The following is a 27,321-nucleotide window of genomic DNA, read 5'->3' as shown; positions in this document are numbered from 1 at the left end:
TAGAGACGGCACTGGAGGCGAGGGGAATCCCGGTGCCGTCTCTATTATTTATATATCTATGCTCAAACCAAGTGGAAGGGTGTAGGGCGAGTGGTGAGGGCTTAGTTTCAAAAAGGGCCACTGTGTACTGTATATCCTCAGGTTGAGCCGTTCAAATCCAGACATGGCTGTTCTATCTGAATCATAGATGGGTGCAATACCTACCTAATATATCATTTGGGTGTCCTTCACATGAAGATGTTTGAGAATCATTGTGTTGATAAGAAGAGGCAGCTGAATGGGTAGAGAGGCTGCCTGGCAAGCAGAAGGTCCTGGGTTCGAATCCTGGTCCTGGTGTCAAGCCCTTAACTGCTCTTCTGTGGGAAAAAGCATGGTGGCAACACCACTGTATGTAGCTTGCGTTGTCAGTGGCCACTTTGGACACAAATAACATGGTAGCCAACTTTGGACACAAATAACATGGCAGCCAACGTCATTACCCGAGAGTCTCTGCAAGCATGTCCAGCAGGATGTGCCACCCTCCAGTGTTTGCTTTGACTGGCAATTATACTGGTAATACAGTCAAGACCCTATAGCAGAGATTAAAAATGCGTTCAGGGCACAGTACCCGCTGCGGCCACAAGGGGGGGGGGGGGGCACTTCTACTATAGTCAAAGAACAGAACAGGAATTCATCATAAGGGAGGTAAAAATCCATTCATTGTGCTGACTGATAAATAATACATGATATGGGAGTACCGGTGGGTGCACCACCAGACGTTGCATTGTGAAGTTACATTCCGGAAACGATTATGCAAAATAGACCCTTGAACAAGATGTAAACAAGGCAGAGCTTTAGCTGCTGTTTGGCTAACATCATCAATCTGTTTGTCTAGATTAGCTCCCTTATGGTGAATTCCTGTTCTGTTCTTTGACCATATAGAAGTGTCTATTTGTACGTCTCTAAATGTCATGATGAATTGAACATGGTGGACCCTCTTGTAAACAAGTGTAATGCTAAATTGGGTCGTCCACTCACAGTTAACAGTCCCCGTATTGAGTTTGTGCTTGAAATGTACTGCAATTCTGCAAACTGTTAACAAATACCTCAATCAATCAATCAATCAATCAATCAATCAATCAATCAATCAATCAATCAATGTCTTTCATCAGATGAACACATACCATAGAGCATATTAAACACACAACATACATCTGTTTAGTCATGTTGTGTTGCATAATATAAGATTACCTCTGTGCTGTAAAACTGCTGTTTTGTACCGTGGTTCAATAAAGTTAGTTAGGAAGAAACGGATGACGTCAGTGCAGTGCGCGCAGGACCCGAGCACATTTTGCAGCCGAGCCGAGCAGATCTGGTAACCACAGCTGTCAACGTCGTATGGACGTCGTATGGACGTCATATGGACGTCTTTTTGCAACGGACTGAGTCTGCAGGTAGTTTGACTGTCACGTCGTATCGAAGACGTTGTTTGGACGTCGTATGGACGTCTGGCTGGGACGGCCGGCGACCTGGACGTTCTGGGTTGGTGTGGTTACAGAGAGAGAGAGAGGTCTGTTTGACGTCGTATGGACGTCCCGTTGGTTATGTGCTCAGGACGTCGTTATGTACGTTTTGGGGTTGGCGTTTACCGAGAGGTCTGTTTGACGTCGTATAGACGTTGTATGGACGTCCCGTTGGTTATGTGCTCAGTGAAGCAGAGAGATAGAGATCTGTTGAAAAGATGACACTAATGTGTTTGTGCAAATTGAATTGTAGATTTGATTACGTCTAAAGGTGGCCTTAAAGGGATAGTTCAGATTTTTTTAACTTAAGTTGTATTAATATAGTGGTTGCAACTGTATTAATTGATTGAGTCCTGTGGTGGGAGTTCTGCTCTGGTTTTGGTGAAATATCAAGTAGTTCTGGTCATTTTGTGGGGGGCACTGGGGGCCACGCAGTAAAAGTAAATTAATCCACAAAATCCTCTATCACACAGAACTATGTTTTTTGTGTCCATATCACTACGCCCAAAAAATAGTTCCATGTGATAGAGGGGTCAAAGTTGAACGAAAGTCGCGCTAATATTTTAGAAATAGGTCAACAATACAAATTACGTTCGTTTTGTGGATTCATTTACTTTTACTGCGTGGCCCCAGTGCCCCCACAAAATGACTGGAACTACTTAATATTGACCAAAACCAGAGCAGAACTCCCACCACGGGACTCGGGCAATCAATTAATACAGTTGCAACCACTATATTAATGGCAAGTATTTCATACAACTTAAGTTAAAAAAATCCCTTTAAGGTGGCCTTACACTAGCCGCTAATCGGGCATTTTTTGACGCTCGGGGGGTGCCCGACTCAATCGATCTGCTCGGGGCCGCTCAAAGCGCGATCGGCCCGATCAACAAGAATGTTTGATATTTGCTCTAATATACAGCTCCATCTCAATGAATTAGTATATTGTGTACGTTTTTTTCTTCCCTAATATAATTAAAAAGGTGATACTTTCATAGTATTTAAAACCTTTTTTTGTTTTAATCTTGATGATTATGGTGTACAGCTCATGAAAATAAAAAAATCCTATCTCAACAAATTAGAATATTTTACGAGACCACTAAAAAAATGATTTTTTTAAACAAGAAATGTCGACCATCACCTTGCTTGTCCGGACCCATTTAATCCATGTGCCCATCATTTATAGCGCCCGGACCACTTTTACCGGCGCACCGGAAGTTGTTGTGCATGTCTGTGTAGCAGCTAACAATAGCCACACCACTCTAGAGTCGATCGACAACAACGGAGGTAAGAATAAATCTATTTCGACTAGCGACTGGACCGCCGTCTAACACAGGATCTTTTTTCAGAATTAGACAGGATGATTTAGATCGGGAGTTATGAACGTTTTAAGATTTTCGTTTTCGTCAGCTAAACAGGCAGGGAACATTTTCGATGACGTGTCACTGTTTGACACGTCATCGGATCGGGCAACAAGCGTTCCTAGGCTGTGGATCGATGCGAACGGTTTTGATATCATTAATCTCCGTCCTATTTATCAATCTCCGGCTTGGGCACTTGACCATAGTACCATGACCTTGAACTTGACGGAGATCTCCGCCCCGGGCCTCCATGGTGTTGTATGCAGTCAATACTTGGTCTGGGCTACTTTTGAACAAATTATTTCATCAATGGGGCGTGGCAAGGAGGTAATCAGCCTTTGTCACTATTGAGGTGTTACGTAAGCCCAGGTTTGCTTTGATAACAGCCGTAAATGCATTTGTATTGTTGAGTCTCATGTCTCACACCTTCCTCTTGACAATACAACCTAGATTCTCTGTGGGGTTCAGGCCAGCTCGATGGTCAGTTAAGCACAGTAACACCATGGTCAGTACACCAGTTACTAGTAGTTTTGGCACTTTGGAACTTTTACACAATATTCTAATTAATTGAGATGGAGCTGTAAGTGGCAGAGAGAGAGAGTGGGGGCGGGGGAGAAGTAGAGCGAGAGGGGGTGGGGAGAGAGTAGAGAGAGAGAAGTGTCAGATCAAAACAATTAAGCCATCTTTGAATAAAACAGTAGAGGAACTGCAAGGGGTTAGAGGACATTTATTTTGAAGACTGGAAAAATGTACCGTGTTAGTTGTTAACCAGCAAAGTTTTCAGCCGTTGATATATTTTAAACTCCATAGCTTCATAGCTAAAATAACCCGAAGGTACAAGCAATTAAGGTTATACAACTTTGTTTTGTTGTTGTTCCTGAGAATTTTATCTGGAATGCAAATGAATACAAAACAATAAATTAAACTGAAAAAAATAAAAATAGGCCTACTGAACAAATGACAGGGCTATGAATGAGTTGATATAATGGAGATTAGAATGGCTGATGAGATATATGGAAGAATATGTTTGTGTATTAGCTTATCTCTCTGGATGTGATGGAAGACAAGCAGTGAGTAGCTAGCTATTCACTGGTTCAGCCAAAAAGGACAAAATGTAGAATTACAGAAAGTGGTACCTGGCAAACACTTTTAAAAAAAGTATTAGAACACAAACAAAGAGTGTCTTAGTGACATTGACCAATTTTAATTTGAAAAATTGCTGGATATTTCCAACATTCCAGCATAGCAAACACTTCAAGTTCACTGAACTTCGCCGTAGGATGTTTGAAACAGCCAGATCAAGTGCAGTCCATTCATTCAGGTTCGTGAAACACCACAGTTTGGCAAATTGACACTCAGGTACTTCCATTTGGCATGCTCAGGTGTTGAACTTTGGGGGTGCGTAGCGTTAGTCCAACGTCCCAATAATCCGACTACCCAATATTCCGGCCATAGAGACCCGGCTGTACAAAACCCTAACCCTAACCGCACGCCAAAGCCACGGGTGAGTCTTAACCGGCCACGTAGTCAGACTAACGCAGTGGTTTTCAACCAGTGGTCCTTGAGGGTGTGTTCAGGTGGTCCCCAGCTATATGATGGAGAGTTGGTACTTGGTAAAGGAATGGAGCCTTATAGGTCTTTAACTTTTGAGAGCGTAAAATTTCACACTCTAAAGAGTTAAATTAGTGTTAAACATAGTAACATACTGCAATATTTAGACCTGAGGCCGATTCTAAAAACGCCTTCTAAAACCTAACCTAACGTTTTCTGAAAACTTTAACATTTGAATAAAAATATAAATAAAAAAATATGTTGCTATATGACACACAGTGTATGTGTGGCTCCCAGCATTAAAGGTAAAACAACGTATGGGTTACACCAGGTCTAAATGGATTCATTTACAAGAAGCCTACACAATTAGAGAATGTAGAAGAAATTCTATTTTGATCAACGTTTGCCCGTTATCTCTCCTATGGTACGACATCAATACAGCATCGTGGACAACATCTATTCTTTAGTTTTGGGTCTGAATCTCGTCAAATGGTGGTCCGTGGCTCAAATGTCGAATAAATAGACCTTGATATGAAAAGGGTTGAAAACCACTGGACTAACGGGATGTCGGACTAACGCGTGCCCCCCCGAACTTTGGATTAACAAGACTATTCCAGAAAAGCTTTTTGTGTTTGCATTCTCTGCCTTGCCCATTATTATTATACCGCAGGGTAGAAACAAACAGAGAAACATCTTTCATTGCCCACCTGTGTAACGCCAGTGCCAAACTGAATGTGTGGGTCGTGTGTAATGGCCAAGAGTAAAATGCAATAATATACAACCAGTTCTTGACGGCACGATCAACCATTTGGAAAAACTCACCGTTAACATGGGAGACCACATCACAAAAAAGTGCTGGCTCAGTCAGGAGGACCACACAAACACGATGACAAATCCAGATGAGTTGGCTCTGTTTGTTCCCATCCTGTGATGCTTGGGTCAAATACAATCACACCCAGTTGGAATTCTTTGAATTCATAAGCGAGTGATAACTTTTTGACTCTCATATACAATTCATATTTTATACACAGACATCACTATGTTACAAGTCCTCCAGCAATATGGAGTGATTTTCATTACGCACATTTTTCTGACTTTCATTGATAGGTTTGGCACTTAAAATAGTTCTGGGTGACAAAATACATAAAAGGTTTTGGCACTTTTCTTGACGCACAAACGGGATCCTTAACAGACACCTTTACAAAGAGAGACATAGACAACTATTTAATATAGTATCTAAAATATTCCAAGAGGGTCACGTCATGGCTTCCCTCTCTTTCCCTATGAGTTTTCCAGCTTTTAGGACATTCACACTCATTTTACCCACTTTGGATAGTATCACAGATTCTAGTCTTAATGCTAAAATGTCCACATTACTGGCAGTGTCAATTCCCAATAGATTACCATGTCCACATCATGCATTCATTAATCTCTCCTGGAGATTACAGCAAAGTAGGCATCTTAAATTCAAAAAATAAAAAATAAAATAAAATAAAAAAACAAGCTCAGGAGGGAAATCAAACTGGAGGTCGACCAAACTGAGTTTTAGAGATAAAATATAATATATTTTTTTATTATCCATGGTCAGTTTTTAAATAGAACAGTTTGTAAATGTATATTATTTACCCAATCCCACGGCGCTAACGCAGTGCAGTAAGTCTATCGCGGGACGGAGAACGGAGCCCGTAAAAACACGAGCAGCAGGATCCACACACACCCCCCCAAACGCCACCTCGCACGTCTTGGGAATGCAGACAGTCGGGGCACGTTCCCCCGTCGCCTTCAGGCGTCCTCCAGCCAATCCGAGCCGACCCGCTGTTGGCCTTGTCCACCGTTTAACCACTCAAAACCCTCCATACTTTGTTGACCGGGGGTCGGCTCCGTATCTGGTCCACTCTTTTGTTTTTTTCCCCGCTACAACAAATCATCTTCGCCAGAAAATAGCCGATCTACAAGCTCACAACCCGTCGCTCTGCGACACGTTGTGAGCTTGCAGATCCGCTATTGTTGGCTAATGTCCCCCTCCCCCTCCTCCAGCATAGGGGATGCCAGGGGGTTGTTGAGATGACAAAGCAAAGCCCTCAGGGATGAACCAGCCAGCTGTTGGCGTCCTCCAGGTCCATGTCCAGCTCCTCGTCCTCGTCCAAGGGCTCCGGGGTCCGGAGGGCCAGCTCGCGCAGGAAGGAGGCCGAGTGGGCCGGGGGCTGGGAGACCGACTTGAGGCCGATCTTCTTCTTCATGAGGTGGAACTGGTCGCGGATGAAGTTGTAGAAGTCGTACTCGTAGCGCATGCGGTGGTACAACACCTGCAGGGCCTCCAGGGTGGGCGTGTGCTTGCGCACCGTGCCCGTCATGTTCCCCATCTTCCTGTAGTCTGTGGGTGATGAAGACCCAAGCAAAAATAAATATATTAGTCAAAAACTGAACGGGGAGCGATTGACGTGCCTATTCATTTTCAATGAGAGGTGAGAGACTATCTACTAAGAAGAGTATGGTCTAACAGTCTTTTCATTTAATATGTCTGCCCACGATCTCTGATTCATACAGTAGGCTACGTTTGTTTACCTCAGTCACTGATACTAAAAGCTGATATTTTATTTTTTATTTTTTCTATGAACCTGTGACTTGACACCCTGTGACCTGTGACTTGACACCCTTCTCCCTTCTGGCTCAAACTGTGGAATGCACTCCCCGTTGCAGTCAGAACTGCAGCATCACTCCCAATCTTCCGCCGTAGTCTGAAAACCCACCTTTTCAGACTCCACCATGGCCCATAGCACTTACCCTACCCCCTTAGACAGCACTTTTTAGACTTAGATAGCATTTGATACAGACTTATAGCATGTTATGTAGACAGCACAATAATTGCATTGTATGTAGTCATAGCACTTCATAGTATATATGTACAGCATAGTATAGTATATATGTATAGTTTATATGTACAGTGTCATTATATAGATATGTTCTAGCTACGTTCTTAGCTTACGCATGTTTCTTGATAAATGCTTTTTATATATGTGATGTATTCCCATGCTTTTGTTCTTGCTAAATGTAAATCGCTCTGGATTAAGAGCGTCTGCTAAATGCCTAAATTGTACTGTTATAAAACGGAAATAAAAAGATTTTGAAAAGAAGAAGAGTATGGTCTAGATATGCAAAGTGTCTTGAGACAACTTGTTTTCATTTGGCACTACACAGATGAGTGTTTCCAGTGGTCGGGAGGGGTGGGTCGCTGGAACATTTTTATGGGTCATGAGTAAAAAAAAATCCTATATATTTCTTTTATTATTATTTTAAAAAAAATAAAAAATAAGCTTATTCATGAGTTAAATACAAATTCAACGATTTTTCAAAATAATTTCATAAAAGAAAGAATTCCATAAATTAGAAACCAAATGTTTAAGCAGTGCAATGTGACGTGTTGTGTGGGTTGCGTGGAGATATAAAACGTCTCCTTTGGCTCTAAAAGGTTTGACAACCAGCGGGGCAGCCATAGCCAACAGCGAGTGACTGATTGCGGTGGTTTACCGGGGCTCTTGTAGATGTTGAGCACGCCAGTGAAGTAGTGAGGCAAGAGCCTCTCCAGCAGCAGGAGAACATCCTCCAGCTCCTCCAGCACCCCCACCAGGAGGTAGTTCTCCAGTACGTTCTGCTTGGCCCTCTCCAGAGCCCACACTCCTGGTTCCCTGGTGGGGAGAGAGAGAGATTTACCCCATGGAGACCAGATTCTACAAAGGTCTTCATGGCAGTTTTCTGAAAAACCTATGTTTCTATATCAGTGGTTCTCAAATTGGGATGCACCGATGCATCGGCCACGGGCAATATCGGTATCGGCAAATTAACCCATGGCAGTAGCCAATATTGTTGATAAACATACATTTTGCGTTGGCTATGTTGGTGTGTTGGTTATCTACCAAGATGTAGCTTCTGAATTTCTTGTATTGAAGATGTATTTGTGTCTCTGGCACAAAAGGGGAAATAAAAACAACAAAAACTAAATAAACATATATCGGTATCAGTTATTGTCATTTTAACACCCCGAACGCCCGGGGTTATTTAATCCATTAAATCATAGCGCTCAGCGATTTATAGCAGCGGAGCACATTTAGCGACAGACCGGATGTTATCGCGGGTGTGGCTGAAGTAGCTTGATGTAGCCAAAACACTGGACAACAACGGGAGGTATGATTAATTCTAACGCGACTAGCGACGGGACCGCAGTGGGCCGTCTAACACATAATCTTTTCTTAGAATTGGACGGAATGATTTAAATCAATTCACGTTTTAAGATTTTCGATCTCGTCGGCTAAAATGGGGGGGAACATTTTCGATGACGTCCCACCGGAAAATAACATAGAATGTTGCGCAACAGAAGCTCCCAGCCTGTGGAGCGATGCGATCGGTTTTGATATCAATAATCTCCGTCCTGAGCGCTGGGCGTTACTAATTGGAGAACTTCGTCCTGTGTGCTCATCGGCCACGAATTTACATATCGGTGCATCCCTATACTTAAACTATTTCAACAACTAGGACAAAGACAATCGTGATGCGTGATGATTAAGTTTAAAACGAGGAATACACTGTCTGGATGTCATCTTGAATGAGATAAAAACAGAGTAGTTCTGTAATCAAAACCAGCTGTATTTGGAGGACACAGCGATGGGAATAAACCAGGTGAATGAAATCAAGATTCATATTTATTGATTCACACTTATTGAAACAGATGCTTTCCCGGCGTTAACCCGTTTAGATCTAAGGCAGATTAAAAAAAAAAAAAAAGGCTTCTACATAGGCTAAAACATAGGTTTTCTGAAAAGCCTATGTTTCTATGTCAGTGGTGCTCAGCCTTTTTCATGTCAAGGACCCCCAGGATTATCTGTATTTGGCTGCGGACCCCCATCTGAAAATATTCTGTTCCAGGGACCTCCCAGATGCAAAGATTTGAGTTAAAAAACGTTTGCTCGGAAAGAATATATATTCAAAGATGTGCGCCACATTTTCACGATCTTTCAAAAATAGCAGATCTACAAGCTTGTAGCCACGCTATGAGCTTGTAGATCTGCTATTTTTCAATAAAGTATAACATAATGCTTAAAACACCAAAAGGGGTTCCCGTCCTGAATGCGTTCATGGTGTTACGGTTAAGACTGATTCATGCTAAGATGCACGGTGGTGTCACGCACCGAAAACACAAGCTCTACAATGTGTCACACTGCAACATGAGCTTAGCCTCATTATCAGACTGAAGCTGCGTGGAGTGGAGCTTCACACTCCAGGAGTCCAGGCGAACATGAGCTAGTTACAGATCCTCGCTTTATGTCATGCAACAAACGACTGCATTCCCAGAGTCCTGAATGTGCTGACTCGGATCACTGCGATCCATTCACCCATAAGACGTCTCCAGTTACCTGCACTGGGGATGCTGTCCACAGAAATACGGTATGATGTAAAACACCCGGGGATTGGAGCACTCAGGATAGTTCTCCAGGATGCAGACATTGATGTCCTACAAGACAAACAGAGAGACAAACGATGAGTTCAAACATACATTACAATACTAATTATTGATGATTCTGAATAAAGATGATTCTGACGGTTCCCTTCCAGTGGTGGAAAAAGTAGGTTTGGGTTGTGTAGTTACCTTGCCATGATGTAACTCCAAATGTGGACAAGAAATCAAAAATAATTGATCCAGTGATTAGAAATTGATAATTTGAAACAGCTCTCAAAGTCACTCTTTTATAGTGCGTAAACTAACACAAACAAAAGGTGATTCAGACAATATAGAACATCACCAAAACTCTTTTATTTTTTTCTAAAAATGTTAACTTACTGTTGATTTTGCCATTATTATTAGGAAGAAAACCCGGGACTGGATCCGTGCATCCGGATCTTCAAATAGTAAAATCAACAGGAAGTTCAGAGTTCGGCACAAAGTGTCACACTATGTCTCACTACTTTGAGCCTGTATATCTGCTATTTGTATATCTGCCATTATTGTGTATCTGCTATATTTGAATAGCCAACGTATAAAATAAAGCCTTTTAGCTCAAACCTAAAACGACACAGATACCTTCCCAGTTTTAATGGACTAAGCTGTTCTTGCACACAAAGAGTGTGACTAGAAGGCGGCCCCATTAGCTGCTGCCTTGGTGAATCAGGTGCTAATTTCATGCAGATTGCAAGAGCAAAGTAAATGAAAAGGTGCCCTGCTACTTTCATGCACAGTGTATAACACACTGGCCCTCAGTGTATCCTCTCTGGTCAGCAGCAAGGAGTGCATACCAACAAAAGGTACTGTAATTCGGCAATGTGGTCACTAGAGGGCGAGCTTCACCAATGAAATGACAAGGTGCTCTTCCGTGATGGTAATTATCTGTGAAACCAAGCTATTGCACCAAAACCACATCCTTTCAGCGAAGATAAGATCTGCTGTAGTCTTTTAAGTCAGCTGATTTCAGACGCAGAGCTGCTGAATGATACAAAATAATAATCTGCTTGTGTGTAAATTAATAGTATTTCTGCAGATAAATCTTAGCTGCAGAAAACACAGGGGCACAGACTGGGCTACTTCTGAGGTTCTCGGCAAGCAACACATTGCTCAAATACTTTTTTTCCTGCCAAGAAATAACTGTCATATACAAATAATAAACAAACGAGTAGAATTTCATTACAGCTGAGACACAATTAACCATGCACTTCTCAGTTAGACGAGGCAGCCATTTAAAGAAAAAATAAATGAAAAGAAATAACATTGGAAACATTAAAAACACACACCAAGGAGTGAAGTAAGCCAATCTGTGCTACAGTGATGAGGGCTGTGGACCTGGAAGTGAAATCCATCTCAGGTGACGTAAGCTTTATAGATGGCAACGAGGTCTGGGCAACAAAACACCCCACGAAACATGACTTTCATAGACCTGCACGCTCTCTCTCTCTCTCTCTCTCTCTCAGTACTAAGCGAACATGTATGAGGTAAAGGGTGTTGACAAGCCTATGGACGAAAGAAAATAAGACCTCGACAGTAAATGTGTAATAGTTAATTCGAGGCTGCCTTTGTGATTAATCGCCTAATGGGTCAGTCGTGGCTGAAATTAGGAAAGAGCAATTTGTCAAAGCTAACGGCTGAGGCCAGGATGCTCCATCATAGAGAATTAAGCAAAACCAGGACAGGACCAGAGCAGAGGCATGCGCTGGGTTGTATGAGAGGGCAGCTGCTAATGGGCAGAAACCGGCTTGATAAGACCCTACACTGACAACACAATGTATGGCATGTACTATGGCGGCATTAAACCATCAATTAAAGTAATAGTCAGCTGTGACTCAAAGCGCACGCACACACTCCTGCACACACACACACACACACCTGCACACACACACACACATACACACACACACACACACACACACACACACACACACACACACACACACACACACCCCTGCGCGGATGTGACCACTTTAGAAACAAATAAAACATTAACTTTAGACAGACTTAATAATAGTCAAGTCAACTTAAAGAAAATGTCTAAAAAATAATAATGAATAACCTCAAAAACTCTCAAACGTCACTACAGAGAGAGACACATCAAGATAATTAGGGTAACAATTTAATGATCTAGTTCAGGGGTCTTCAACAGGGGGTCCGGGACCCCCAGGGGGTCTGCCACATATTTGTGTGATGGGGAACATTAGCCAAAAATAGCGGATCAACAAGCTCTAGATCTAGAGGGAAAAAGAGCAGACCAAGTGCAGATACAATGGTCAATGACCACCACCTACGTAGACGCCCTGTGGCGGGAACCTCAGGAACCTGATGTTGGATAGGAGAGTGTGGAGAGCAACGATCCAGAAGTCCGAGTTGGTGTTGGCTAGACCACACTCTCGCAGTAACTAACAATGGTAAAGTGTACTAAATATTGAGGGTATTGACTGTCTGAAAATACAGATCAACGTGAATCCAATCTCAAGAGGTAGAGCAGGTCGTCCAATGATCCATGGGTCGGCGGTTCGAATCCCAGCTCTTCCTGTCTAGATGTCGAAGTGTCCTTGGGCAAGACACTGAACCCCAAATTGCTCCCGATGTGCTGGTTGGTACCTTGCATGGCTTCCGCTGCAATCGGTGTATGAATGTGTGTGTGAATGGGTAAGCGCCTCGGATAAAGGCGCTATATAAATGCACCATTTACCATTTACCAAGAAAAGGTGTGTCAAACGAGTCTATGAAGCCATCTATGAAAAGGTGTAATCTGCAACACAATTCTATACAACATGTAAGGGAGACGGGACCCTGCTTCATCTATCTCTCAGCTAAGGGGTCCTTGGCCTGAAAAACGTTGAAGACCCCTGATCAAGTTTGGAGATGTACGTGTGTGTGTTGTAATTGTTCTGACTGATTAAGGTACAGTATGTTTTCTTAAGGTATCTTAGCTACATAGATATAAAAGTATAGTTCAAAACCACCTGCTTTGCTGGAGCACCCAAGCACTCTTATTGCTATGGATACCACAACGGACGCATCTTCATATCAAACAAACATATGTCCCGGAGGCCTCCGTGGATTCATTTACTTCCACTCTTGTTTGACCCGGAAGCACAGCGTCGCTATGAATGGAAATGGTACGTTCTATGCATTTATTTCTATGAGCGCTACATGACCGATGAGACGGTAAAAATGGAATTGCAGATGATTCGCTCCATTTCATTATGCTGCTCTCTTCTAGCATACACCATTCGAATCCGTCCTGAGTCATATAGGGAAGAGAGAAAAACACGAACAAATATTCTCTTGCACACATCAAGGTAGTCTTGACAGGAACATTGGGAAAGCGAGGCCAAAGCCTATATATACGTAAGCCAAGACGACATAAATTAAGTGACTTTTCCCCCCCTCTTGAGCTGAATGGTGCAATTGTCTCCAACGTTTTTGAACTTCATGTTTGACTGCACTGCGTGGGACACTGGGGACAGTATTTATTGATGATCAGTGGAATGTACCACTGAATAAATCTCTCCAAAGGAACCACAACCCCGCCTCCCGAGGGACATTTAACCCATTCAGGCCTGACGTTGAAAAAATCATTTTCGGAAAGATTTGAGGCACATTTTAACGATTTTTCAAAAATAGCAGACCTACAAGTTCATAGCGCGCCACTCGGTGGCGCGCTATGAGCTTGTAGATCTGCTATTTTTCAATAGCTAAATTATAACAATGTTTAAAACACCAAAACGGGTTCCCGCCCCAAAATGGGTTAATGGTTAATGTGGTTAAACGCTAACGTGACATGGATGCGTTCCAGGTCTCAATGGATTAATAAGTTTAGTATTGTGCTATCATCAATGCAGGGTCTATAAGCCAATGAAACCACTGCTCTTGTTTTGTTTCTTTAATTAATATTATTATGATCAGACATAATTGTACTGTATGTTCCTCTTGTTATAATTTATCCTTTTATTTTATTACTTTATTTTGTATTAATACATTCCCTCCTATTTTCCAATTTACATTTGAGAAAGGAATGTATGCTCAGATTCCATGACTTCAACCATCAGGATTTTTTTAGTTTTTTTTTAAACAAATACAATACTGGAAAATGTGTTGGTGTTAATTTAACTCAGAGTGTATAAATGGCCATTTGTACGCTCTTAAATTATCACTGGTATTTTACTAGGTACAGAGGTAGAGAAGCACACTGACATGACCATGATACTGACATGATACTGACATGTTAGTGGCCATGATACTGACATGATACTGACACGATACTGACATGATAGTGGCCATGATACTGACATGATACTGACATGATAGTGGCCATGATACTGACATGATACTGACATGATACTGACATGATACTGACACGATACTGACATGATAGTGGCCATGATACTGACATGATACTGACATGATAGTGGCCATGATACTGACATGATACTGACATGATACTGACACGATACTGACATGATAGTGGCCATGATACTGACATGATACTGACATGATAGTGGCCATGATACTGACATGATACTGACATGATAGTGGCCATGATACTGACATGATACTGACATGATACTGACATGATACTGACATGATACTGACATGATAGTGGCCATGATGCTGACATGATACTGACTTGATACTGACATGATAGTGACCATGATGCTGACATGATACTGACTTGATACTGACATGATAGTGACCATGATACTGACATGATAGTGACCATGATACTGACATGATACTGACATGATAGTGGCCATGATGCTGACATGATACTGACTTGATACTGACCATGATAGTGACCATGATACTGACATGATAGTGACCATGATACTGACATGATACTGACATGATACTGACCATGATACTGACCATGATACTGACATGATACAGACCATGATACTGACCATGATACTGACCATGATACTGACATGATACAGACCATGATACTGACCATGATACTGACATGATACAGACCATGATACGGACCATGATACTGACCATGATACTGACATGATACGGACCATGATACTGACCATGATACTGACCGTGATACTGACCATGATACTGACATGATACTGACATGATACTGACCATGATACTGACATGAAACTGACATAACCATGGCATGATACTGACATGATCATGATACTGACATAATACTGACATGAACATGATACTGACATGTTGATGGTCTAGTCTGACGATCGAAACGTGCGCTCTGTGTCACTTTATTTCCACCATGTCATCACTGCAAGTAAACACTATTTTGTGCATCCAGAGAGCGTCATTCTTCCTTCAGAGTGCGAGCCCCTTCTTTTTGCTAGTCGACATTCATGGTGGCCTCTCACACCTGTTTACAGCCCTATAGTAAGCCTTGAGTTCAGAGCACAAACTTGCCTATACCTCCTTCACAATGATACTGACATGAATATGATACTGACAATACTGACCATGATACTGACCATGAAACTGCCGATACTGACCATGATACTGCCGAAACTGACCATGATACTGCCGATACTGACCATGATACTGCCGATACTGACCATGATACTGCCGATACTGACCATGATACCGACTATCCTGACCATGATACTGATCATAGGTTCCAGGTGGCCATTCCTGAGCCTGCAAGTCCACAAAATTCTCCCTTTCTCATCTCCATTCGTATCGTATCGCCATGAATGAACCAATATCGTCCATACATCAACCATGTATCGTGATGCGTATCCTATAATCGCTGTTCAAATCTATCGCTAGACCCCTAATAAACACGACCTGTCTATAAAATAAAAGTTGTTACCGGAACAGGCCGAGGAACGAGTCACGACACGGGCATTAAATATACAATACGTGCTTATATTTCACACAAGCAGCTCCTCGGTTTGCCAAGCTCTTAAACAGAGAATGGTTGAGTGAATTCCCCCATGGAGCCTTTCTGCAACTAGCCGTACACGACTCCAATGAACACTATTGTGCCACAAATGAAAAACAGAGACGGGGAGAGAGAGAGAGAGAGAGAGAGAGAGAGAGAGAGAGAGAGAGAGAGAGAGAGAGAGAGACAAAAATAGTAAGAGAAAGAAAGACGAGCAGAACTGTAGAGCAGTGGTTTTCAACCATTTTCATTTCAAGGCCCATTATTTATTCGGCATTTGAGCCACGGACCACCATTTGATGAGATTAATTAGCCTCTCAGACCAAAGACTAAGAATATTTTGTCGTCGTTGGATAGGATTTTGTCCACAATTCCATGCCGTGTAGGGTATAGAGCGTCGCAGTCCCGCCCCCTACCATGGACCAGGAAATGAATCCCAATGCATTATTCTCATAGACATTTCTTAAAGTATTTATTTAAAGACGGTTACGCCGCGGACAAAGCCAACTCGAGTCGTGACAACTCATGACAACACAAACAATATTTTGGACCGAACAAATAATTACAAAGAAGAAAAACAACAAAAGAAGTGTTGTAACCTGCCGTTTTTTTCTTCTTTCTAATTATTTGTTCGGCCCAAAAAATTGTGTTTGTTGTCATGATTTGTCACGACTCGAGTTGGCTTTGTCCGCGGCGTAAACGTCTTTAAATAAATACTTTCCGAAATGTCTATGAGGAAAATGAACGGAGAATCATTTCCTGGTCCTTGAGCAAGACACTGAACCCCTACTTTCTCCCGATGTGCAGGTTGGTGCCTTGCATGGTTTCCGCCGCCATCGGTGTATGAATGTGTGCGTGAATGGGTGAATGTAATGCACAGTCTATGTAAAGCGCCTTGGATAAAGGCGCTATGTAAATGCACCATTTACCATTTTAACCACTGCTGTAGAGACAGACAGAAGGACACGGTTATGACATGTGTGACACCATTCGACATGTATGACATGTGTTTCTGACAGTCACAGCTTGTAGCCAGCCAGTCGTCCGTCCTTGCTCTGTCACTGGACACGGGACAACTCACAGAGAGGTCAGGAAAACGTCAGGGAACCCGACCCCAACCATTTTTTTAAAAATAAAACAACGCACACTGAGCAAAATAGACTGTGCTCAGTTAAGGTCAGACTTAAATGTATTTATAAATTCAGAACATTGCGGGCACACACAAATGGTAAAGGGTGCATTTCTATTGTGCCTTTGTCCGAAGCGCCTTACAATGTGCATTCCATTCACACACCAACAGCGGAGGAAACCATGCAAGGCATCAACCTGCTCATTTCATTTGAGGCAGTTAGTCAGTCACCCGGGGTTTGAACCAATAACTCTCTGATTGCACGCACATGCACACACACGCGCGCACACACACGCACACGCACGCACACGCACACGCGCACACACACACACCTTCTGTTTAAGAAGCCCCATTAGTATTGGAGAGGCAACTTTGTGTGTATACGCTCATTGTTCCCATTTCTCCATGTGGATTAAGTCAAATGAGCAGTTGGGGTTAGCTGAGCACTCACAGAAACTGTATCTAAATGAGCCTTAATCTCCCATTCCAGTGAATGGAATGAATGCATGAATGGCGACAGGAGTGAATGACTTGAGCCTTTTCCCATGGGACGGTCTGCCTTCAGGCCTGATTTATTTACTTTAGTTGTGTGCCAGTGTTGGACATCGAAACTAGCCAACCTGTGAGCTTACAACACTTGTGAATGTCATCTTGTAGATTGCCTATTTTCGGTGCACAACACTGGCTCACAACAAAGCCTGCATCAGGGCTTTCTCTCGTTAAGGAGATGGCAACTTAGATTAAATGCAAAGCAAAGCAAAGTTCTTTGTTTACCCAGGGTGAATTGACTAAGCTCGAGATGCTCGTTTACAGCCAGACCCTGCTCATAGAACATTTCATGGTAGGGGTTCAATGCCTTGCTCAAGGGCACTTCAGCGGTGGTAATTTTAACGTGCCGGTCCGGGGATTCGAACTGGCGACCTTCCGATAACAAGACCGCTCCGCAAACCGTTCGGCCACCGCTGCCCAAATGCCATTAACTAAATAATTCTCAGCCTTTTATTCTTGGCGGTATATTAAAAAGGCGATACAGCTGTTTTTTTAGGAAAACAAAAGCTAAATCCAAGAATTCTCAAATGTAAAAATACTGTTCAAAAATGAACCGTGAACTTCCAAAGCATTCAACATTTACAGAGATTTGTTTTAATTCAAAAGCTACACCTTGTTTCAGACCGACGACATTGTTTGTTTTAATCTACATTTCTATTCTTCCAAGTTCTAACTGGCTAGAGTCTATTACGTTTCATTCCAGGTGCTAGGTAAACTGCCAAACTCAGCCAAGTATACTAAACTGTTTTTCCAAACTTCTCACTGTATTATCCTAAGTAGGGTACAAAAATGTTTATAAAAACATATTTGCAAATCTGTGCCAAACATCATTTGCAAATATGTTTTTTATAAACATTTTCGTACCCTGTGGAACAGGTTTGGCATTTATATTGGCTGTGGAAGCAGGTACTTTGTTGCGAACCCAATGAGTACAGTTGGAGGCCATCGATATTGTCCTTTTCTTTTTGCTGAGGTTTGCGTGATCTGCGCAAAAGGACAGTTAACCCATTTTGGGCGGGAACCCCTTTTGGTGTTTTAAACATTATGTTATAATTTAGCTATTGAAAAATAGCAGATCTACAAGCTCATAGCGCGCCACCGAGTGGCGCGCTACGAGCTTGTAGGTCTGCTATTTTTGAAAAATCGTGAAAATATTTATTTCAGAAAACAGAGGATTTAGAAGGATTTTTTAAAATTTTGAGGTCAGGCCTAAATGGGTCAAATGATAAGGGACAATATCGGTGGCACCCAACTGTATGTTTTTTATAAACATTTTTGTACCCTGTGGAACAGGTTTGGCATTTATATTGGCTGTGGAAGCAGGTACTTTGTTGCGAACCCAATGAGTATGTGTATGAGTATACATGGAGAGGGCTTTTACAGTTGCATCTGGGACAAAGTGTGCCGCGATAGATGTTTGAAAGAGTGAATCAATCAGAGAGAATCAATCTTTACCGTCACATCACTTTAAAGTGGGTGAAATTCTTATTTGTGCAGGCTCATCTGTATCGCAGATAAAAGAGGTAAAACAATTAAGAGCACAGAATAGAAAGGACGGGAGACAAACTGTGCATCATTTCAAATGGATTAAGAGTTATAAAATGAGGGCACTCGGTTCAAATCCACCGGGGTGCAGACGGCTGTCTATGCGAACACAATTGGCCCGTGTTTGTGTGAGGGAAGTCAGTCGGGGAGGGTACTTTTTTTAAAAGATGTTTTGTGCTTTTTTTTTATTGATAGATCACAGTAGCTTGACAGGAAACAGGGAGAGAGATGGGGGGGGGGGGGAAGACACGCAGGAAAGGTAGTCGGGATCGGTCCTCGAACCCGCAACATGCTGTCAGGCTGTCAACCTAGATGCCCGGACCACTAGGTGGGCCCGGGCCCATTGCATGTATTCCTATTCCTAAGGGCTGGGGTGGCACCTGTCAGGAGTGTCAGCAGGGAGTGTTGGGCGGGCGGAGTAGGTCGAAGCCAGGCTCTATGTCCTCCCGGTGGGTTACACTCCGGTGTGTGGAGAAGTGTTTTAGAACAAGTGCGAGAGGGTACACAACTGCGCGTCGGTGCCGCCATCGTGGTCAAGTTTGCCATGTCTTATGTGCCATGGCAGGGGCAGGGCAAGAAATATGTTTCACGCCAAGGAACTTAGCCTTTAGTTTTGTTTGTACGTATAATTGAGTACCACAGACGAATAACAGTCTAAGTCCACACTATTGATCCATAATATATAAATGGTAGATAAGGGTTCAGGACAACGAGGCCTTTTCATGGAGGGGTCAGTCTGAAATTTGGACTTAGACTGTTTTTCGTCTGTGGTACTCAATTGTTGAGTGAAACAGTCAGTGTAGAGACAAATGGTGATTATCAGCCTGCGGTGAAATCATTTCCCCCGTGTTCATTCATTTTTCTCCTTTGCTCTGCGTTTGTTATTATTTTAACGTGCCAAACAAAACCACTCTTAATTATGTCCAGTAGCTGAAGTCCTGACCAGATAAACACCAGAGCAACAGGGCAGCGTTGTGTTAGCCGTTCATTCCCATAATGAATGTAGGGAAGAAAACGTGGAATATTTGCAGAGCTCGTTCCCAACACAAGAAACTTCACGAGCTCTCGAGTCTCATGTGTACTGTGTATGCTGTGTCTGTTTGCATGTGAAGGTATGCATGTGAACGCTCGCGTGTGTGCCTCCGTGTGTATATGTGTCCAGTGCATGCCATTGCATCTGCGCACAGTATAGTGCATGTGTGTATGTGTGTGTATGGGACTATAGGGAGGGGAGTGGGGATGGATGGAAACTCTAAGCCTGCCACAGGAATGTCTCAGTAACACGTGCATCGGGTTCCCTGGGCTCTAGGCTAGGGGAAACTGACAGTGTTCTTTCATTGACACCTCCCGTGCACACTCGTGCACACACACAGGGCAAGCAAGGGATCAGCGAAGCTAATACACACCCAGGCATGGGGACAGACCCAAAGACAGGTCGACTGGACTGGCCCACTCTGCTGTTAGCTCTGTGGACAGACCCAAAGACAGGCCGACTGGACCGGCCCACTCTGCTGTTAGCTCTGTGGACAGACCCAAAGACAGGCCGACTGGACCGGCCCACTCTGCTGTTCGCTCTGTGGACAGACCCAAAGACAGGCTGACTGGACTGGCCCACTCTGCTGTTAGCTCTGTGGACAGACCCAAAGACAGGTCGACTGGACTGGCCCACTCTGCTGTTAGCTCTGTGGACAGACCCAAAGACAGGTCGACTGGACCGGCCCACTCTGCTGTTCGCTCTGTACTATTAGGCTGGTCCTAACAGCGAGTGTTGACATAGCACCACACGCACGCACACACATGCACACATGCACACAGTGGTGTAAAGTAAGTAAGTACATTTCATTTACTCAAGTACTGTGCTTAAGTACAATTTTGAGGTATTTTTACTTTACTTTTCCAAATTCCAGTACTGTTACTTCTACTCCACTACATCTCAGGGGCAAATATTGTACTTTTACTCCACTACAATTATTTGAAAACTTTAGTTACTACCGGAAGTTACTTTGTACATTTTGATTATTTTTGACAAAGATGTCAAGCCAGCCCCGGCTGTACCTCTAAACCTATCCTCAAGACCACCAAACCCTTGGGAGCCAGAGTTTGGTCCAGTCAGAACTTCGCTTCTTTCGGCCTTCACGGATTTAAACTTATCACATACACTCCACTCCACTTCAGCCCTATATGCATTTTGGCCATTTGAAAATAGTGACGCATTGTGAGCTTGTAGATCGGCTATTTTCAAATTATTTTCATACAGTTGAAAACTTGAGAAATTGGACATGCATAATGAGTACTTTCTACTTTTGTACTTTTAAGTACATTTTGATACCAATACTTGAATTCCACACTTTTACTTGTAACAGAGCATTTCTACATTGCAGAATTGATACTTTTACTTAAGTAAAACATCAGAGTTTTCCACCACCACGCCCACACGCACGTGCTAGTGGAGTAGAAGTAAAAGTATTGGAATTTGGAAAAGTAAAGTAAAAATACCTTGTACTTAAGCACAGTACTTGAGTAAATGAAATGTACTTACCACACACACACACACACACACACACACACACACACACACACACACACACACACACACACACACACACACACACACACACACACACACACACACACACACACACACACACACACACACACACACACACACACACACACACACACACACACACACACACACACACAGGTAAGCCTGTGGGTCCATAGTAGCACAGTTGCTCCCTGTAACTGCGGCGAGGGGGCCCCTTTGCATACTTTAATAACTCAACTCACATGGTCCAAAACTCCGGGGAAGGCGGCGCGGCACTTAATTACACCCCCAGTCAGAATGACATTGCCTCAGTCAGCCTCCTGATGGGGCTGAGGACATGATATGAACTGCTCTACAGCAGTACAAGTGAATTAGTAAGTGTGTGTGTGTGTGTATGTGTGTGTGTGTGTGTGTGTGTGTGTGTGTGTGTGTGTGTGTGTGTCTGTGCGTGCAAGTCAGATTGTGAGACAGCCAGTCGGGCAGGCACACTATCTACCACATTATACAATAGTATGAGTGAATTACTAAGTGTGTGTGTGTGTGTGTGTGTGTGTGTGTGTGTGTGTGTGTGTGTGTGTGTGTGTGTGTGTGTGTGTGTGTGTGTGTGTGTGTGTGTGTGCGACTGTGCGTGCAAGTCAGATTGTGACACAGCCAGTCGGGCAGGCACACTATCTAACACATTATACAATAGTATGAGTGAATTACTAAGTGTGTGTGTGTGTGTGTGTGTGTGTGTGTGTGTGTGTGTGTGTGTGTGTGTGTGCATGTTTTCTATGCGTGGGTGGGTATTGATTTGTGATTTATCTCTTCCAGACGAAAACAAAACAACGCTGATGCCACTTGATCTCCAAAAACAGTGACTTCATCTCTTTTGTTCTATTTCCCCTGTGAAATATTTATCTTTTTCAATTCATTAACGGAGATAAACCGCACCCGTATACCACACACACTCACTGCATCAAATATTCATGAAAACACAAAAAGCTGCTTCGGTGACAGATTCGTCCTTCTTAGGATGATGGCCACTGAATGATTCAAATGGTCATTTTGTTCCCCGAGCTATATGAGGCTGTGGAATGATAATTGCTATCTACCTGACACAACTGTCTAACATCTAGTGTCTATGTATGTATGTAGCTGTATGTGTACATGTCATGTAGGTAGTGTACATTTGTTCTTTCATTGGCACCTCTCGTGCATACGCCAGTGGTGGATTTCACTGCTAAGCCCAAACCATAGCAAAGTACTACCTGTGCTCAATAAAACTCGCACAGAATCAGCAGCTTTGGGGGAAAGGGTAAGGCCATAAATTGCTCTTAAAATTGTGAAACGTCTAAAGGGTTTTTCTTTTTTTTTAAAGGGGGGAACCATTTTAGTGCAGTTTGAGTAAACAGATGTTCAGACCTAACTGTGTGATGTGGTTAAAATAAGGCAGGTCTCTAATTGGGATCCTAATCAGATTTAAATATTGGGTTAGAATCAGCCTGAAAAGGCCAAAGAATTCGCCAGCTTCCAGTGTCCCTGTGGCAAGTCTGGCAACACATGCACTCTGTCTTCAAAGGGAGTGTGTTGTGCTTTCAATAAAAATGGTAAAATAAATGGTAAATGGTGCATTTATATAGCGCCTTTATCCAAGGCGCTTTACAGAGATTGTGCATTACATTCACCCATTCACACACACATTCATACAACGATGGCAGCGGAAACCATGCAAGGCACCAACTAGCACATCGGGAGCAATTAGGGGTTCAGTGTCTTGCTCAAGGACACTTCGACAGTAACTCTGGGGGAGCCCGGGTTCGAACTGGCAACCTTACGGTTACCATCCAGGCACTCTACCCCTGAGCCACCACCGCCCCAGAGGAAATGTTTAAAACAACTGATTATATTTTTGGGCCTCTTCAAAAATAGCCAATCTACAATCCAGACATTGTTGTGAGCTTATATATCTACAAAAATGTTGACAAAATGTTGACAAATCTTCACTGCTGGGGTCCCTGGCACAAACTCTTTTACCCAATGTGTGCCCAAGACGTCTCCAGACGTCCTGGGAATTATCCCATGGTGTGCACAAGACGTCTGTACACGTCTTGTGAGAATAATACAAATAAAATATATATTATAGATTATTATTATTTATTTATTTTCAAAGGGGGGGGGGGGGGGGGTCGGATGGGCACCCCACGTCGCTATTTTGAAAGAATACAAGGGCACACAAACTGTTGGTGACAAAGAGCTCAAAGAGAATGGGGCATATGACACACAGAATGGATAGTGCTAAGTAAGAATACAAAAGCGCTTGTTCCAAAAACACGCTCGCCCCGGATCATATCCTGCGACCTCGGAGCGGTCGCCACCAGGTATTCCTAAATGTAACCTCAGTAAAACTTTGCCTAAACCTAACCTCAGTAAACTATGCCTAAACCTAACCTCAGTAAACTATGCCTAAACCTAACCTCAGTAAACTATGCCTAAACCTAACCTTATTCCTTACCTTAAGCACAGTAAAACGAATACAAGACCGGCTGGGGGCGAAGGGATAGGGACACATGGCTCCTCAGAGGCCAGCAGGCTAGAAGGGGGTCTGTCTATCTGTCTGTCTGTCTGTCTGTCTGTCTGGGGCTAATCTTGCAAACCACTGGACCGTCGATCATGCGCGAGATTTGTGCACGTTGCCAGTAGGCCAAGTAAGTAACCCCCCCCCCCCCCCCCCCCTGGAAGTCAATGGAGGTTGGATTGGATTTACGTTTTGCCTACATACTGTATGGATATGATTGATCATAGTACGGAGGTCATGTACTGGTCACAGGACATCTGAGATCCACATGGAAGCCACGCTATTATTATACCCTGACTTGTTTTATCCTTTCAAAGGTTTTTCCCTTTTCTTGTTCAATCAGGTGAAGTTTCTCAGTTTTTTTCCCTTTTCTTTCCTGATTGAGGGGCCTGTTTATTTATCTAACTATAAATGCACCATGTCTCTGTCTGTACTGTGCGTGTGTACGTCTGGAATGCACTTAACTCGAGAACCGGTCGCCCCACCGACCACAAATTCGACACGCGCGTTCCACACCCACACAGGGAGTGCAGTGCCCGGTGGCGAGTCAGTCGGACCCGCGGTTCTCCAGAACCGCCAACAAAAGGCCCGGGCTCTGGACAGGTCCCCTGCCCAAGGTCCATATATGGAGCTGGGCCTGTTCTGACATCACAACACTCCATATTTGGGCATGCCTGACACAGAACTCCATATATACTGTAGGAATAAAGGAACACAGAGAGACACATACTGTACATAATTCTCACCGTTCGCCCCATAAATGCACCACATCTCTGAACGTCTGTCTGTCTGTCTGTCTGTTTGTACGTGTGTACATCTGAAATGCACATAACTGGAGAACCGTTCGCCTCACCGACTTCTCTGCCCAGGCTCTGGTCCTGAATCCTGATCAACCACTATCTCCATATATGGAGCTGGCCTCTTCTGACATCACACAGACTCCATATTTGGGCATGCCTGACAAAGAACTCCAACGTTTTCCAACTTGCATCGTTCCAAGTAGGCCAGTAGGCCAGTGCCCCTCGTCTCAGTGCGTACGTACGTCTGTAATCCACGTAACTCGAGAACCGTTTTCCCCCGCCGACTTCAAATTCGACACACGCGTTCATCACCCACACAGGGATTGCAGTGACCGGTGTGTCGAGTCCGTCGGATAGCCGGTTGTCCAGAACCAGCACAAAAGCTTCTTCCCGGGCTTTGGACCTGATCACCCCTATATATGGAGCTGGCCTTTTCTGACAACAATGACACAAAAGCCTCCATCCGGGCTCTGGACAGGGCCCAAAATGTATCATTAATGAAGGAAACAAAAAATAAAGGGGTATTTAAATTGCGACCCATAACAATTGGTCTGCGAACCACATATGGGTCCCGACCCACTGTTTGGGAAACATAATAGGTACCCCTGCATTTTTAGTATAGCTTTAGCAAAGCTGTACTCATTAAGTATGCGGGACGCTGTAATTACAGTGTGTATCACTGGCATACTAGAATGTGGAATTTATAGCAAAAGGCGGTATAAAGAATGCTCCAACTGTGTGTTTATGAAACGCACTGCTGGCTTGGGACCCGAGGCAGACACAGATTTAATGCACTGCTATTGGCAGGTCTGTAAGCCAGTCGTAAAATCACTGCTAAGCTTTGATGAATCATCCAGATGCCTTGGTAGTTCAAGCCATCAACATTTTTGGCACTGATTTGAGTTAATGTACCTATAGGAGTGAATAGGCCCTGGGGGCCTATTCACAACGAGACAGATAAGCACAACCACTTCAGTGGGAAGTGGCCTCTAGGTGAGCTACATTTCTCAGAGACACGTCTCAGACAAAGATCAAATAGTGACTTGTAGCTTTGATATCAGTGTCAATTCCATCGACTAGAACTACTGTAAATACTACATTACTTCACTGACTAAAACCAAGCAAAAACTAAATAAAAACTAAGCTATGACTAAAACTCAGGCTAAATATATTGACAATTTGGTTGTGCTCGGGTGCTCTGAAAATAGAAGACTCTCAAGCTCACAACGCGTCCTGCTGCGACTCGTGAGCTTGTAGATCAGCTATTTTCAGCATGCAACCAAGTGTAAAATCAGCCATTAGGGACACCATCAAGACCCGGCAAAATACATTTTTGTCGACTAAAATCTTATGATATTTATTTATTTATATGACAAAAACTAAATTGAATTTCATTCAAGAGACTATGACTACAGTGTAAAAATCAGAATTTGCTGTCAAAATCAACACCGTTTGATATCGAAAACTATGAGAAGAAGGTTTGCTAGAAACAGGGGCCAATTTGCTGGGTTGGGACGCAACCCCCGTTTTCTGCCCACGGGCTGTCAGTGGGGTAGAGAGCACTCCGCTGTGCTCGTTGGGGAGGGGGGGAAGGGGGGGGGGGGGCGAGGATTTACTATTTCTGTGCCTGTCGGGTCGCCACTCGAAAGGGGCTGAGTCGGCTCAAGTTCGCGTGAGACGGCGCCCCTCCATCGCGGGGGATCCATGCCTCCGTTTTTGATATCCCCCCCCTCTGGTCCTTCATCTGTTATGGCCGGTGGTGATACGTTTTATCCCTGCTTCTGGTCAGACTCAATTAAATACATGCACGTCCTTTTGGGGAATGTACAGAAGGTTGTGGAAACAAAGTCAGCGATGAAATACAACAATCACCACAAAAAACATTCCTCTTTCCTGAAAAACAAACATGTTTAACGTACTGTATATAAGTGCTCACCAGGTATCTTTCGTCATCCTTCATTCCGGGGGTGCGGATGAGGTGGTTCTGTTCCCCTCTCCAGTCCCCGAAGCGACGGAAGAAGTAGTTTGACAGGAAGCGGTTGATGGGGTCCCGGATGATGTTGACGTAGACAGGCTGCTCTATCCTGAACCTAAACGGACCGTTAACCAAGACAGAATATTAAAAACCTCCTAACCCCTCTAGACTTGGTAAACTGGACCTGAGCCGTCTCTGTACTTGGACCGCTTTTTTACTGTCAACACCAAACAAGCGTGCTGTGAGCTTGTAGATCAGCTCTTTTTCGGCTATGGTTCCGCTCCAGAATATTCTGTGGTTACGAGAGGACGAAGTTCACCGTCCTTTCTATTAGTAACGCCTGACGCCCAGGACGAAGTATTGTCCAAAAGACAAAGTTTATTGATATGAGAACGGAACGGATCGCATCGCTTCACAGGCTAGGAGCGCCTG

The 27,321-nt window shown here is 43.5% G+C and overlaps 1 protein-coding gene across 2 annotated transcripts in view; it reads right to left on the bottom strand.

Annotated features, from left to right (window-relative positions):
• Positions 1-3,567: 3,567 nt before the first annotated feature.
• The window catches only part of usta (uronyl 2-sulfotransferase a), a 110,588-nt gene continuing 86,834 nt past the window's right edge, over positions 3,568-27,321 (bottom strand). For both annotated transcript variants that reach the window (XM_079526976.1, XM_079526977.1), the window contains 4 exons: positions 26,851-27,004; positions 9,820-9,917; positions 7,940-8,097; positions 3,568-6,785 (listed from right to left, as the gene is read on the bottom strand). In XM_079526976.1, the coding sequence (XP_079383102.1) occupies positions 6,493-6,785; positions 7,940-8,097; positions 9,820-9,917; positions 26,851-27,004 (703 nt within the window). In that variant the 3' untranslated portion in view covers positions 3,568-6,492. The remainder of the gene's footprint in view (positions 6,786-7,939; positions 8,098-9,819; positions 9,918-26,850; positions 27,005-27,321) is intronic.

The sequence above is a fragment of the Electrona antarctica genome, assembly GCF_951216825.1.
Source record: "Electrona antarctica genome assembly, chromosome: 17".
Lineage (NCBI taxonomy): Eukaryota > Metazoa > Chordata > Actinopteri > Myctophiformes > Myctophidae > Electrona > Electrona antarctica.
This window is presented reverse-complemented; position numbering and strand designations above follow the sequence as displayed.